Source organism: Trichosurus vulpecula, chromosome 6 (assembly GCF_011100635.1).
Source record: "Trichosurus vulpecula isolate mTriVul1 chromosome 6, mTriVul1.pri, whole genome shotgun sequence".
NCBI lineage: Eukaryota > Metazoa > Chordata > Mammalia > Diprotodontia > Phalangeridae > Trichosurus > Trichosurus vulpecula.
The window spans coordinates 117,150,835-117,165,043 of NC_050578.1; the positions used below are offsets into that span (position 1 = coordinate 117,150,835).

At 39.2% G+C, this 14,209-nt stretch overlaps 1 protein-coding gene across 1 annotated transcript in view; it reads left to right on the forward strand.

Moving 5' to 3' along the window:
• The window catches only part of SLC7A11 (solute carrier family 7 member 11), a 99,387-nt gene that overhangs the window by 2,909 nt on the left and 82,269 nt on the right, over positions 1 to 14,209 (forward strand). The window contains exons 2-3 of the mRNA XM_036764183.1: positions 3,168 to 3,294; positions 9,914 to 10,029. Of these exons, the coding sequence (XP_036620078.1) occupies positions 3,168 to 3,294; positions 9,914 to 10,029 (243 nt within the window). The remainder of the gene's footprint in view (positions 1 to 3,167; positions 3,295 to 9,913; positions 10,030 to 14,209) is intronic.

Here is a 14,209-nt window from a genome sequence, read left to right on the forward strand (position 1 = left end):
ATTGCTTCTGCGTATCTAGTTCCATTAGTTAGGTTTAGTTGTGGAGGAGATAGTAAAGATTAATAAAAATCAACAAGAAATATTAATCAAGTACTGAAGAGCCTGGAACCTGTAATCACAATACCTGAGTTCGAATCCCAGTCTACCATTTACTACCAGTGTGACCTCTGCCAGGTCTCTGGGTCTCACGGCAACTTCTAGGACTCAATTGTCCATAAAATTACAGGTTGCACTAGATGACCTTTTAGTTCTTGTGTGTCAGAAGTGGTCTAGGTACTGAGCATACAAAGGCAAAAATCAAATAGCCTTTTCCTTGAAGTAAGCTTACATTCTATTCAGGGAGGATTCATATAGATATGTAAGTATAGATATTTAAAAACATGTATCCTTCAAGCACGTAAGCATCAGCATACGGCAATAGGTGGATTGCTGTCTTTATGTATTTGGTGATCTTGATCTGATGAGTTGCAGGAGTTTTCTCCAGGTGTCCAGAAGCATAGCTCAATTTCAGCCTCTTAACCTCGATGAATCCTTGAGGTGGCTACATAGAATAGTCAATATTAATGGGCCTTTGGCATCTTTTGGAGACAGTGTGAAGAAGCTGATAGAATATGGGGCTAATAGTCACAAAGACTTGTGTTTACATCTCTCTTTTGGGGCAAAAAAGACATCTGGACAAACTTGGCTAAATCATTTAACTTCAGTGTGTTGGAGGCAACTCCCTAGGATTTACCTATTAAGTAAGTCATAATAGGTACATGTGCATGAAGGTAGTAATGAAAATAGGAATTCCCTAAGATGGTACATGACAAATCTGAAATGCATTAATACACATGCACATCCATCCATCCATGTATATATGTTTGTGAATTTTAATATATATATGTATTTTTATATACATGTATATGTATTCAAAGCATAAAAGAACTTGTTCTGTTGAATTTTAAAAGTAGGCATTTCAAATCAATGCCATTCCATAAGCATTTATTAAGTGGCTACTTTTACCAAGTACTGTGTTAGACCCTGGGAAATAAAAAGAAAGAAAAATCAATTAGTCCCTGCCATCAGGAAGCTTGCTTCTGGTCAAGGGTAGGATGGGGTAGGGTGAAATAACATACGCATTGATAAATGTGTACAGGACAACTCTCTGGAAGAGAGAGGATAACAAACTTGAGATCTGCATTCTCATTTATCCTTTTGAGATAGGCAAGGCATTATTACTCCCATTTTAAAAGTGAAGAAACTGAGGCAGTTGATGAGCATTTCTGGACTTGAGTCACATCTTAAGCTGAGGAGGTCCACCAAGAAAACACTGCTGCTGGGATATAGCTTTGGTTCCACTTGAACTTGTGTTCTCTGATTGCTTGTTGCTAGGAGTATGCTCTTACATTAATGTACTTTTCTCTGTCTGCCTGCCATGTATCACTGTATTTCTAGGAGTTTGACAGGAGTGCCACTTCGAGAGAAAACTAAACAAAATTTTTAAAAAGGGGGAAAAAAAACAATGCTCCAAAGCTCTGGAAGTAGGCTTATGGGAGGCCAAAGCTTTGGCTCAGAACCTTTTAAAGGCCTAGTGTCAATAGATGGATTACACATCTTGTTCTGAACTTCTCTCATCTGGGCTCTGACAGTTGTGAAGCCTGAGACCTCTGACTGGAAAAGCCCCTTCCTTCAGGGCTTACCAGGTTAAACCTGGGGGCAATCATCCTGGTGTGTTAACAGAGAGCAAGTTTAGTTATCTATTGATTTCTCTGGCAGCAAGCAGGTCTCCCGCTGGTCTTTAACAATAAAAAAAAGCTGACGGGATCTCCTGGGTATCACCAATAGGATGACTGCCTCTCAACAGTACTTGTGTACTTGCTCATCCATTTCTGTCTTATGCTAAAGATATAGTAAACGGGATTTTAAAAGCCTCTGAATAGCTGAGAGATACTCATGTTGGACAGTTCCTAGTAGTGATTCTCCCTTTACTATGCCTATGGCCTTTAGCACATTCTACTGTCATGTGATGTTTACTAGCACTAAGTAAATAATTTCCTTTTGAATTATATTAGCAAAATAATGGGAGTATTAGTTTACTGAGGAACATAAATTAAGGCAAGACTTATTTTTGTTTGCCCTTTCCCCTGGCCCAGAAAAAGGTGTCTATCCAAGAGATTTGGCCTGATTCTTAATTCAGAGAACTCTTATCATAGTTATATCCTTTACAAATTGAGTCCTTCAAGTTTAAAACTGTCAAAGTGTACAATTTTGAGAGTCTTAAAAAAGCTACTACTGAGGGTTCTTTATAATTCTTTGACATGAAAGCATGATGATTCAAAGCATCCTCAAAGGAAGAATTGGGTTGATTGCATGTAATTTATTATCCAAGGTTGTGTACCTCTGCAGATATGTTAAATGTTAAATCTATTAAAGGAAAGAAAAACTATTAATACTAATGATATACTCTATATTTTAGACTCAAGTGTGCTAGAAGCAATTTTATTTAATATATTAATTTATAACCAACCCATTTTTAGCTTTTTACAATTGGAGAAACTGAGGCAGATTTTTTTTTTCCTAAGTGACTTGCCTAGAGTCACACACAGTTAACAATCTGAGGCAGGATTTGAACTCAGTAATTTCTGACTCTAGGCATAGTCTTCTAAGATCTACTGTGCCACCTATCTCTCTCTGAGAGGAATTGATGGGCATTGAATAAGATAACTTATTTTCCCATTTGAAAAGATAATACAGATAACAACTGATACTTATTCCATGTATCCCAAAACTTTAATGCCTTTGAGTTTCAATAGCTTGCTTAAAACTTAAAATTTACATACCAAGGATATACAAGCTTTTAAAGCTCAAAATTGCACTAAGATTTTTGGGACACGCTGAAGAGTTATTTATAACATTCTTACGTTAAATTTTGCAAAATTATTTTCAGACATTAGCTCATTATAAGGAAACATTCCTTCGGAAAGGTAAGTTGACTTACTAATTCACATAGTAAGTCACAGTATTTGTTGAACTAGGGGCTTTCTGAGTCCGCATCCAGCCCCCAAGATAGAGGTGTTATTTTTAAGGTTGCCCTTTACCTAAATATTTTGCTCTAGTGCCACTTGGAATATTTTGACATGATTTTTTTTCAAATTATAATTCTTTTCTTCATGACTCTTTCACAGGGGCTCTGTCTTATGCTGAACTGGGGACGTGTATAAAGAAATCTGGTGGTCACTACACTTATATCTTGGAAGTCTTTGGCCCATTACCAGCTTTTGTCCGAGTCTGGGTGGAACTAATCATAATACGGTGAGCACACTGCTTTATTTATCTTCTTCCTTTCACCTGTAGAGTACTTCTGAATCACCTGGATCACTTCCAGCTAATAGTTTGGGGCACATGTGTTAACAGGAAGTATGGAGGAGGCGAAGAGACCTGTGTTAGGTCCAGCCTCCAAAATGTACTAGTTTTGTGATCCTAGATAAATCTCTTAATCTTTCAGAGCCTTAGGCAACTCTCTGAGACTGTTACAGACAATAGTCAGAATGAATCTATAGAAGAAGCTGGCCCACCAAGGCTTCCATTCGTGAATAATGAAATCACGTGCATGGACATCCCCTCCACCAAAAAAAATATCACATAAAAATTAAAATATATAATTTCTTTATACTTAAAACTTGATGTTTGCTTTCTGAATTTTAAACATTTAAGTGTCTCCTACATGCCAGGCATTATGCTAAGGGCATTTCTATTTTATTTCCTGCTACTTTATTCCCCAAACATGGTAAAACATCACAAGTACCCAATGTTTCATAAGTTTTCAATATTCAGTTTGCAATTCTAGCAAACGCTTGGTTTTTAAGGCTACAGAGCACGAAATTACCCTTCAGAATAGCAAAATGATGCCTTGAGTATGGATTATTCAGACCCTGCCCAGACAAGAGTGCAGTGTTAGCATGACTTGAAACTTTCATTGACTCCCAATTACACAACTAAACCCATATAACTTTTACGCCATTCTGGTGGGTAAGAGGCTTTTGTGTCCTCCCCAGTTATTTTGGTGTGTCACTGGGTCCCCTCAGGTGCTGCGTGAGTAGTTTGCTTATTCACAGTGACTCACTTCCTCCCATAAAGAATCCAAGAAGTTCCAGTTATGTAAGCCGGCTTTCTTGTATTGTTGAAATTGATCTTCCTGATTTGTTGGTTGGAAATTCAAACCCATAATGCTAAGTCACTCTGAATTGCAGTTCAAACCCAGACACACACACCCCTACCCACCAAATAAACAACCTTTTCAAAACCCTCTCATGCCTTAAAAAATAGTCCTCATCCTCTTAACTTCACAATTTCAAATTCTAAGCCGGGATTTTCCAATTCCAAAGTCCACCATAATAGCTAGGGGAAACATTCACTGAGTGTCTAATTTATCAGAATTGCAATGCTAAGTTCCCATGGAAGCTTTTATTTCTGTCTCCCACAGCTCAGAGGCAAATGATTTACTGTTAGAGAATGGACTTGGCACCAGTGATGATGATTTCCATGGTCAAAGGAATCTCTCAACAAAAAGTTGAAAAGGAGTATTGCCCCCTTAGTAGAACTTGTTTTCATTTCAAATGCTTTTTCATTATTTCAACCTTGGTCATAGTGGAATCCCAATAAGAAAATATTTCCTTTACTCCCTCTAAAAATCTTCTGCCCAGTTGCTTTCCCACCCTGGAATCTGTTGAACATTCCTGCCTTACTCTCCCAGCTCCTGAATCCTCTCCGTTGTTCAAAGACTAAATCAATCAATCAACCAACCAATCAATATTAAGTGCACAGTGCTTAACACTGAGGATGCAAAAAAAGTAGGAGACAGTCCCTGCCCTCAAGAAATTTACCATCTTGTGGGGAAGACCTAGAGCTCACAAATACACAAAGAGAGCTATTTACAGGATAAATAGGACATAGAGGAGGGAAGGCACTGGAATTCAAAGAAGTTACTTTGGAAAAGTGGAGTTTTAGTTAGGACTTACCAGAAGCTTGGGAGGTCAGTGGTCACAGAGCAGCCAGAGTGCTGCTGGCATGGGCTACAGCCAGAGAGAATGCCTGGAGATGAGAGACAGTGTGTCCTGTTCCAGGACCGGCCAGGGGGCCATTGTCACTGAATTGAGGATTATGTGTGAACAATATAAGACTGGCAAAGTAGGAGGGGGTTAGGTTATGATAAGCTTTGAATACCAAGCAGAAAACTTTGCATTTTTTCTTGGAAGCGATAGGAAGCTATTGGAGTTTATTGAGTAGGGGATGACATGATCTGACCCACCTCATAGAATTACAGAATGCTGGAGCTATAAAAAAATATAGTCTGATAAATTTGAGCTTAAAGGGATCTTAAAAGGCAAATGAGGTGACATTAGAGCTCTGGGCCTGGAGTCAGGAGGACCTGAGTTCAAATCCTGCCTTAGATACTATGTGACTTTAACCTCTTTATGTCTGTTTCTTCATCTATTAGTGGAATAGAATAGAATAGAATGTAATATAATATAATAGAATGTAATGTAATATAATATAATGTAACATAACATAACAACATAATATAATACAAATAATATGACATGACATGATGTGAAATAATATGCAATACAGCATAACATGACATGACATAACAAAACATAAATAATAGCACCCACCTCATAGGGTTGTTGTGAGGATCAAGTGAGCTGTCCAGCACTCAATAAACCTTAAAATGCATTATAAATGTGATTGTTGCTATATTATCTCATTTGATCCTTACAATAAACCTGCAAGGTAGGTACTGTTAACTATTCCCTTTTTATGACTAAGGAAACCAAGGTGAACATAAGTTAAGTGACTTGCCCAGGGTCACACAGCTAGTAAGTGTTGGAGGCCAGATTTGAATTCGGGTCTTTCTGACTCCAGGCTTGTCATTCTATGTACTCAAGTGCTCCTACGCCTTGGGTTGGGTTTCTTCTTATACTCTCTTTCTAACTTAATTGTGAATGTCTAGTAGTTGAGACCATCCTTTCCCCTTCATATCACAGTGCCTTGCAATAGGTGTCCAATCTCTATTTTTAACGGATTTTGATCTTTAAGAATTTCAGCTCTAATATTTTGAATCCAGGAGACTTATGCTTCCATATAATGTTGGACTTATGTAGAGTTATAGGCTATACTTGAAATGTCAGATTATCTTTTCCTCCCCCTGTATGGTAGGAAGACACTATTAATTTGAAATGTCTATGCTCTTAGAAATCAGGAGAAAAGGTTAGACATTTTGATGACTTTTTCAGTGTGATAATCATTGTGAGACACCAGAATCTATTACCAAGGGAGGCGGTTTTAAAGGGATTTTAAAGAAGATAGTTGATGAGTATCTCCCTGGAGTAGTTCAGCATAATATGGTATAGAAGGGCTCCAGGACTGGGCTGTTTTTTGGCTGACTGCCTCATAGACCTGTCCAGAGTTCAGGGGAAACATTGTTGCTCCCCAGCTGGGCCCCAAATCCACCTCACCTTTCCCAAATTTCACACCTATAAAGTGGTGAGTTAGACACTAAGTAACATTCTGAGGATTCAGAATGTTCTGCTGTTCTTGTGTTTCCTGAAAGTTGTAGACGTGTAGTAATCAAAGTCAGCAGTTTAGAGCTCAAGCATGTGCTTGCGCATGGTGTATGTGTTTGTGTGTGTGTGTGTGTGTGCATGCTCGAGTGTGTGTATGTGTATGTCTGTATATGTGTGTGATCAACCACATATAGTAGAGGCATCACTATAAAATGAAAAAGGCTTTGGTTTGGAGTCAAAGAGTCTGGATTTAAAGCCTCCAGTATCACGATCATTATTATAACTATTCGTTTGACATTGGGTAAGTCACTTATTAAGTCTGGGACTATATGGCATCTAAGATAATTAACTATGCTACCCATCCTTCTGCCCAATTATCTGGGGTTGTATTTGTGCTTCATTTTCAAAGAGGACCATGACATCAGGAAAATGATGACAAAACTTGCAGTTGACTTTGATTTGAGTGAGAGAGGGCTGTGCAAGGTTACCAGCCTCACTTTCTCCTCCAGAGCCATCTGGGTCCAGTGACCAGATATTTATCAGGATGACTAGAGATGACCCAGGATGCATTTGGAGACCCTGGCCCTTTCAGGCAAAAGCCTTTTCAGGTTCTCACTTTGAGTAAGTTAATGCCAATTCAGTGAATAAGCCTCTTTAAGAAGTGAGTCAAGGGGTGGCCCCTTTAATTAGAAAAAGAGAAAAAAAATCGAGCTGCTAGGGAAAGACCCTCAGGGTTGCTAGTCAGAAGAGAAACAGTTACTATTGACATTTACTCTGAGCCAGGAGGGCCTAAAATTATAGTCATTAAGTGGAGCTTGGGCAGGGACCTATTGTGGTCCAATCTATGAACTTCAGAGTGAAATGGGAAAGAAAAGAAAGAAAGGAAGAAAGGAAGGAAGGAAGTGAGGAAGGGAGGAAGAAAGAAGATTGGACTACAATAGGTTCCCTGCTCAAGCTCCAATTATCTGGGAACTATTGTGTGCTAGTAATGCTGATTGGTGTTTTAGCCAAGCACAGCAATATTAATGCCAAGGAGAGGGAGTACAGACTCATACACGTAAGTACACATATGTATGTATATTGTGCCCTATAATTATTTGGGAATCTATTAAAAGAAAATTTCTTTCCTAAAACCCTGCTGCTACAGCAAATAGATTAGATTAGGTCTGATGGACTCTGTTTAGTATTTGGGGAAAAAGAGCTGGTTCTAAGGTCTGAATAAGGTAGGCTGTATTGACAGACTTGGATTGATTTGATGTCTGCAACTAGGATGTCTGCAACTTCTCCACCCACTAAACTATCGTACTATCTGATTTCATTGACTCATCCATCAAAGAATTTAGAACTGGGGTGGAATTTGGAAAGTATCTAGCCCAACTTGATTATTATGCAGATAAGAAACCTGAGGCAACCAGAGTTTAATTTGTCTTAGGCCACCACGAGTGAGAAGTAGCAAACTGGGCTTCTAATTCAGGTCTTCAGACTTCAACCTTGAACCACTTTTCCATGCCAAACCATAGGATTATCATTAAAATGCAAATATGTTACAAAAGCGGGCCTACAGTATCTTATTATATCATTGCTTAGTCATTGAATCTTCTGACTCTTCCTGACTCTGTGGACCATACTGTTCACAGGGTTTTCTTGGGAAAGATACTGGAGTAGATGCCATTTCCTTCTCCAGTAGATTTAAGGCAAACAGAGGTTAAGTGACTTGCCCAGGGTCACACAGCTAGTAAGTGTCTAAGGTCCCATTTGAACTCAGGTCCTCTTGACTCCAAACTCAGTGCTCTATCCACTGAGCCCCTTAGAGCCTTCCAAATAATAGCATAAATAAGTTTACATTCTAAACAATGGCCTAGAGTCATAGGAAGGCAGGAAGAAGTTAGACAAGGAATAAATAGGTTTAGTTATCAAAAGGAGAGTTAGGAAGGAGATGGATAGATGTTTAAGAGCCTCTCTTGGACTTCTCAGAGGACATAAGGTAATTGTGAGAAGGAGGTCCCAAAATGAGGGAAAGATGTTGTAAGGAAAAGGTTGAATGATTGATTACTTTGGGAGTGGAAGATTTCTCCTTCACGTTTTTGTTCATGCATGTACATGAAACACATTAATGTAATATAAATGTATATGTTCACATTTATGCATAGGTATATGTATATACAGGCAGCTAAGGAGCCTAGGAGATGACATGTAGATGCTCTGTGACCTTGGGTGAGTCACTTAGCCTCTGTTTGCTTCAGTTTCCCTCAGTAAAATGGGAATAACCAATAGCACTCGCCTCCCAGGATGGTTGTAAAGATAAAGTGGGTAAAGCTCTTTGCAAACTTTAAAGTGTTATAAAATGATAGATGCAATTGTTGTAATATACAACATACATATACATGTGTATGTATACAAGCATCTCTCCAAATACACACACACACACACACACACACACACACACACACATACTGTGAGCTGTGTAACAGTTGAATAGGTTGCCTTAGGCAGTGATGGCTTTACTCTTCTTGATTTCTTGATGTCTTCTAACAGACGCTGGATGACTGACTCTATGTCGGGTATATTTTAGTGCTATGAAGCACATGGGATAGAGCATGGGGCCAGGAGCTGTGGTCAGATTCAGCTGGTTTGCACTGGTGGTACCTAGTTTGAGGTTGAGTTCAGCCAACAGGTTATTAGCGGGGCAGGGCCTTCACCCCCCACAGAGTCAGTGGAGAACCAGTTGTTAGTTTATTTTAATCCCACCACTGGCTAGGAGTCTGGAGGACCTCAGTTCTAACCCCGTCTCAGACACTTACTAGCTAGGTAAGTCACTTACCCTTTGCCTGAGTTTCTTCATCCGAGCTGGAGAAGGAAATGGCAAGTCACTCTAGTTATCTTGGCCAAGGAAACCCTAAATGGGGCAATGAATAGCTGGAAATGGCTCAACTACAACAATGTTCTAGGGATTTCTTTTATGTTTGGTTTGGACTGCATGGCTATTCTTGATTTTGTGGTTTTCTCAAGAAGATCAGGGTTCAAATTCTGCCTCTGACTCTTCCTAGCTGTGTGACCACGAGCTGGTCCCTAATTCTTTCTAAACCTCAATTTCTTCATCTATAAAGTGGGGACAATAGTGTTTCACAGGTTTAATATGAGGATCAAACGGAATAAAATACATAAAAATCCTTTGCAAACCTTAAAAAGCCACATAAATGTCAGCTCTCATTATTACTGTGATTTCATGAAGTACATCAAAGATCTGAAACATAAAAAGAAGGAGGTGTTTCGTATACTCACGAAAGGTAAATTGAAGCCGCAAAACTTGAGTGCGAATGCTCTCAGCTTTTTCCTCCCGTGATGGTTTTCTCTGCACTCTCCAGCCCTGCTGCTACCGCTGTGATATCCTTGGCATTTGGACGTTACATCCTGGAACCATTTTTCATTCAGTGTGAAATCCCAGAACTTGCAATCAAGCTAATTACGGCCGTGGGCATCAGTAAGTATCATGGGCATGGGCATGAATGGGGTAGAGAGTAGTAGCAGAGGTAATTAGCTTAATCCGTGTTCAGTCTCTTTTCACCATAGACCTCTCTCCACATAACTCTTTTCCTTTCATACTGGTTTTACTGGATGTGCTAAGTAGGAGAGTTGAAGTTGGAGGCAGTGTGGAGTAACAGAGAGGGCAAGTAGATTTGGAGTCAGGATGGTTCAAATTCAGACTCAGACGCAACACTTATCGATCTTGGAAACCTCTCTTTACCCCAGTTTCCTTAATGTGTAAAATGAGAGTGTTGGACTCATAGCTTCTAAGGTCCCTTCTAGCTCTGAATCAATGATCCCATGAAATGCCAGGCATTGGTAAGATTTATTGATAGTAACTCTCCACTGTCGCATTTGATGGAAAATATGGTGGATAATGGACAGCTAGGTGGCTTAGTGGATAGAGTGCTCGTCTTCATTCATCTTTTACTGGTTGTGTGACCTTGGACAAGTCACTTAACCCTGTTTGCTTCAGTTTCCTCATCTGTAAAATGAGCTGGAGAAGGAAAGAGAAAACCACTCTAGTATCTTTGCCAAGAAAACCCTAAATGGGGTCACAAAAAGACATGACTAAACAGCAAGAAACAATAAAATGGTGGACAATTTTTTTTTTTAAATTTGGAGAATGACAAAGAAAAAATAAACCCACATTTGAAAGCAGGGAGGTAATTGTCTCATTGAAGGGAACAACTGGGAGCTTCCAGATGAAGATGTGAGGATTTCATGGTGTTAATAGTAGGAGTTCAGCAGATAGGTTTATGGGTCATGTTTAACTCTAGATCACATGGTTCAATTCAACACACAGTTGCAAAATGTCTACCATGTGCTAGACACTCCAGTCCTCAAGGAAATTTTATTTCCTCCTAGGGGGTGTGTGTGTGTGTGTGTGTGTGTGTGTGTGTGTGTGTGTGTGTGTAGGGGCGGTGGGGAAGAAAGGCAACACATAAAAAGAAAAGTAAATATATAAACAAAAGATTTTCAGGGGTGGTAGAGCCAAGTGTATTAATAATTTAAGTCAGGAAAAGTCTTATAAAGGAAGAGACATTTGGACTCTTGAAAGGAGTTGAGATTCAGAGAGATGAGGTAGAGCATTCCAGGAATGGAAATCATTCTGAGCAAAGGCACATGAGATTTGGACAAATTCTTGAAGAAAAAGAGAAGGGAAGGGGAAAAGCATTTATTAAGCACCTACTATGTGCCAAGGACTGTACTAAGGGCTTCAGGTCTTCCACAAAATCTAATATGCCAGCCTACTTTTTATGTAATTCATCTAGTCTGAGAGATAATAAAGAGAAAAAAGTTCACATTTGAGAGGAAGAAGTTATGGGATAGTTGGGAGAAATACTATGGTAATTTCCTGTGAGGATGCTTTATTTCACAATCAGAATTCTAGATGGAGGGATAAGCAGATAATTGATGGACAGTTTCATGTCCCATTGGTATCATTGCAATGTCAGAACAGGAAAGGCCCCCAGGACTGTGGGGGAAGAACTTGAGGAGAACATAGAGCAGTATGTGGATAAGATTGGGCACGCATGGTCAGAATGAGGTCTGCATTGTTGTCAGGAGAGTAAAATCCTGATATCACAGATCCAGTGGAGAATCTAAGAATAAATAGAGAATTCAGATTTAGCTCCATGAAACAGGGATGCATTCCTTAGCTGTTCTTCTGTTTGCTTTTCCCTTTCCTCTGTGCCTTGAGCTGTCTGTACTCCATGTTAGTAATGAAATTCCTCCTCACCACTGCCTTACAAAATCCTCTTCCTTCAAGAACTTGCAGCTCAGTCATTTTCTACAATGTGAATCCTTAACCTTTTTTGGTGTCATGGTCCCCTTTGGTATTTTGGTGAAGCCTTGGGACCCCTTCTAAGGATAACATTTTAAAATACATGTGACAAAATGCTTAGGATTGAATTAAATATGGTTATCAAAATAATAATAATAATAATAATACAAATTAAAGACTCCCAACCCCCGAAGTCTATTCACGGACTTTTAGGAGGTCTTCGGACCAGGTTAAGAACTCCCAATTTACATAAAGCCTTTACTTATTCCTTACCACTGTCAGTGATCTCCTGCCCCCAACTTCTTGTTGTTCAGTCATTTTTGAGTCATCTGATTCTTCCTGACCCCATTTTGGGGGGTTTTCTTGGCAAAGACACTGGAGTTTCCTTCTCCAGCTCATTTCACAGATGAGAAAACTGAGGCAAACAAGGACTTGCCCAGGGTCACACAGTTAGTAAGTGTCTGAGGGCAGATTTGAACTCAGAAAGATGTATCTTCCTGACTCCCAGTTCTGGCTCTCTATCCACTGTGCCACCTAGCCCCCAACTATCTAATAATATTTACTTACTTTGTATTTATTCCTTTATATTAATTTTATATGTATTTACCCATGTACTTGTCTTTCCCATTAGAGTGTAAACTCCTTCAGACTAGAAATTGTTTGATTCTTTGTGCCTACCTAATACTCTGTGTGTGCATACACACACACACACACACACACGTAATATACACATATATATAATATAAAAATATATACGTATTTTATATACATATATAACATATATAATTATAATATAATATATGATACATAATTAATATATATTTATATATTAATATAATATATATCGTATATCATATATAATAATATATATTATATATATAAATATATACATAAATATACGTACATGATTAATAAATACTTATGGACTAATTGGTGAAAATAATCAAACAAGAAAACCAAAATAAAATAATCTCAGTATTTTTAGGGGAAGGAGAAAAAACATTAAAAAAATCCCCTCTGCCCTGCAATCCTAACCCAACCTGGGAAATGTTTGTGATAACTTACTAACTCTGTATGCTCTGTTTCAGTTGTCACTCTTTCCAAGTTCCCCATTTATTACTGTTAAGACGTAGGGGCATTTTAAAAGCCCCATACTTTTCCATACATTAAACACACTTGGAAAGTACCTTGTGCAAACAGGCCTATGGAACAGGCTTTCTTGGTGGCTTCTGTGTAGAGTTTCATAGTTTATTCTTCTAGCTCTTTGTGGTTTATGGAGTGTGTTCTTTACCATGGTGCCTGTGCATGGTTGTGGGAAAACAGATGTTCTGGATTCAGAGTTGGTGTGAACTTTGGAGGGATGAGCGCTGTTCCCTCGTCTGCTCAGTCACCATGCTGATGTTTGGTGTGGTGTAGCTACTGCCATAGACTGCCTTGCTCAATCCTCAAGGCCTTATGTTCGAAGACCACAACAGGAAGTTGCATAGTTTTTAGTGAGATGAGAAAAGAGCGTAGTACTCCTACAGGCATTAGAGCAGAGCTTCTTAATGTGCCATGGATCCCTCGACAGTTTGGTGAAACCCATGGACCTTTTCTTGGAATAATGTTTTTAAATGCATAAAAGCAATTATATTCAAATGCAGTTATCAAATTATTTTACAAAGCAAAGCAAGTTCATGGACCCCAGGATAGGAACTAACAATTGGGAATGGACTAAGGAAATGCCCCTGGTAGTTTAGTGGCACCTGAGCTGTAAGGGGGTCTGAGCTGGAGGGGTTGATTTCCAGGGCTCTATGCAAGTGGAGATGGAATATCCTACTAGGAGATCTGCTAGTTTACAGCACTCTTGAGTTGGTGAAGTCATATCAAAAAACATTTAATTAAGCACCTATTACATGCCAAGGATTGTGCCAAATTCTGGGGATACAAAGAAAGGCAAAAGCATTGTATCTATCCATAAGAGGCTCACATTCTGAAGCAGGAGACAACATGCAAGCAAATATTTACATGTAGATATAGAGTGGGTGGAAGGCAATTTTACAGGGAAGGTCCTAGCAGTTGGGGGACCTAGAACCTCCTGTAGAAGGCAAGATTCACATCGAGTCACCAAGGAAGCCAGGAATCTCTGAGGCTAGGTAGAGAGGGAGAGCATTCTAATCAAGGTTGGCAGGGAGGGAGAGACAGTGAAAGGCCATAGAGTTGGGGGAAGGAGTTTTGATTAATGGCCACTGATGATTAAGAGCTAGAAACAAGAGGCTTAAATTAGGCTTTATCTAGATGCGTACCACCAGTCCATAAATATTTGTGGTGTTGGCTCTGGAGCTGGAGATGGAAAGGATCTGGATAATTG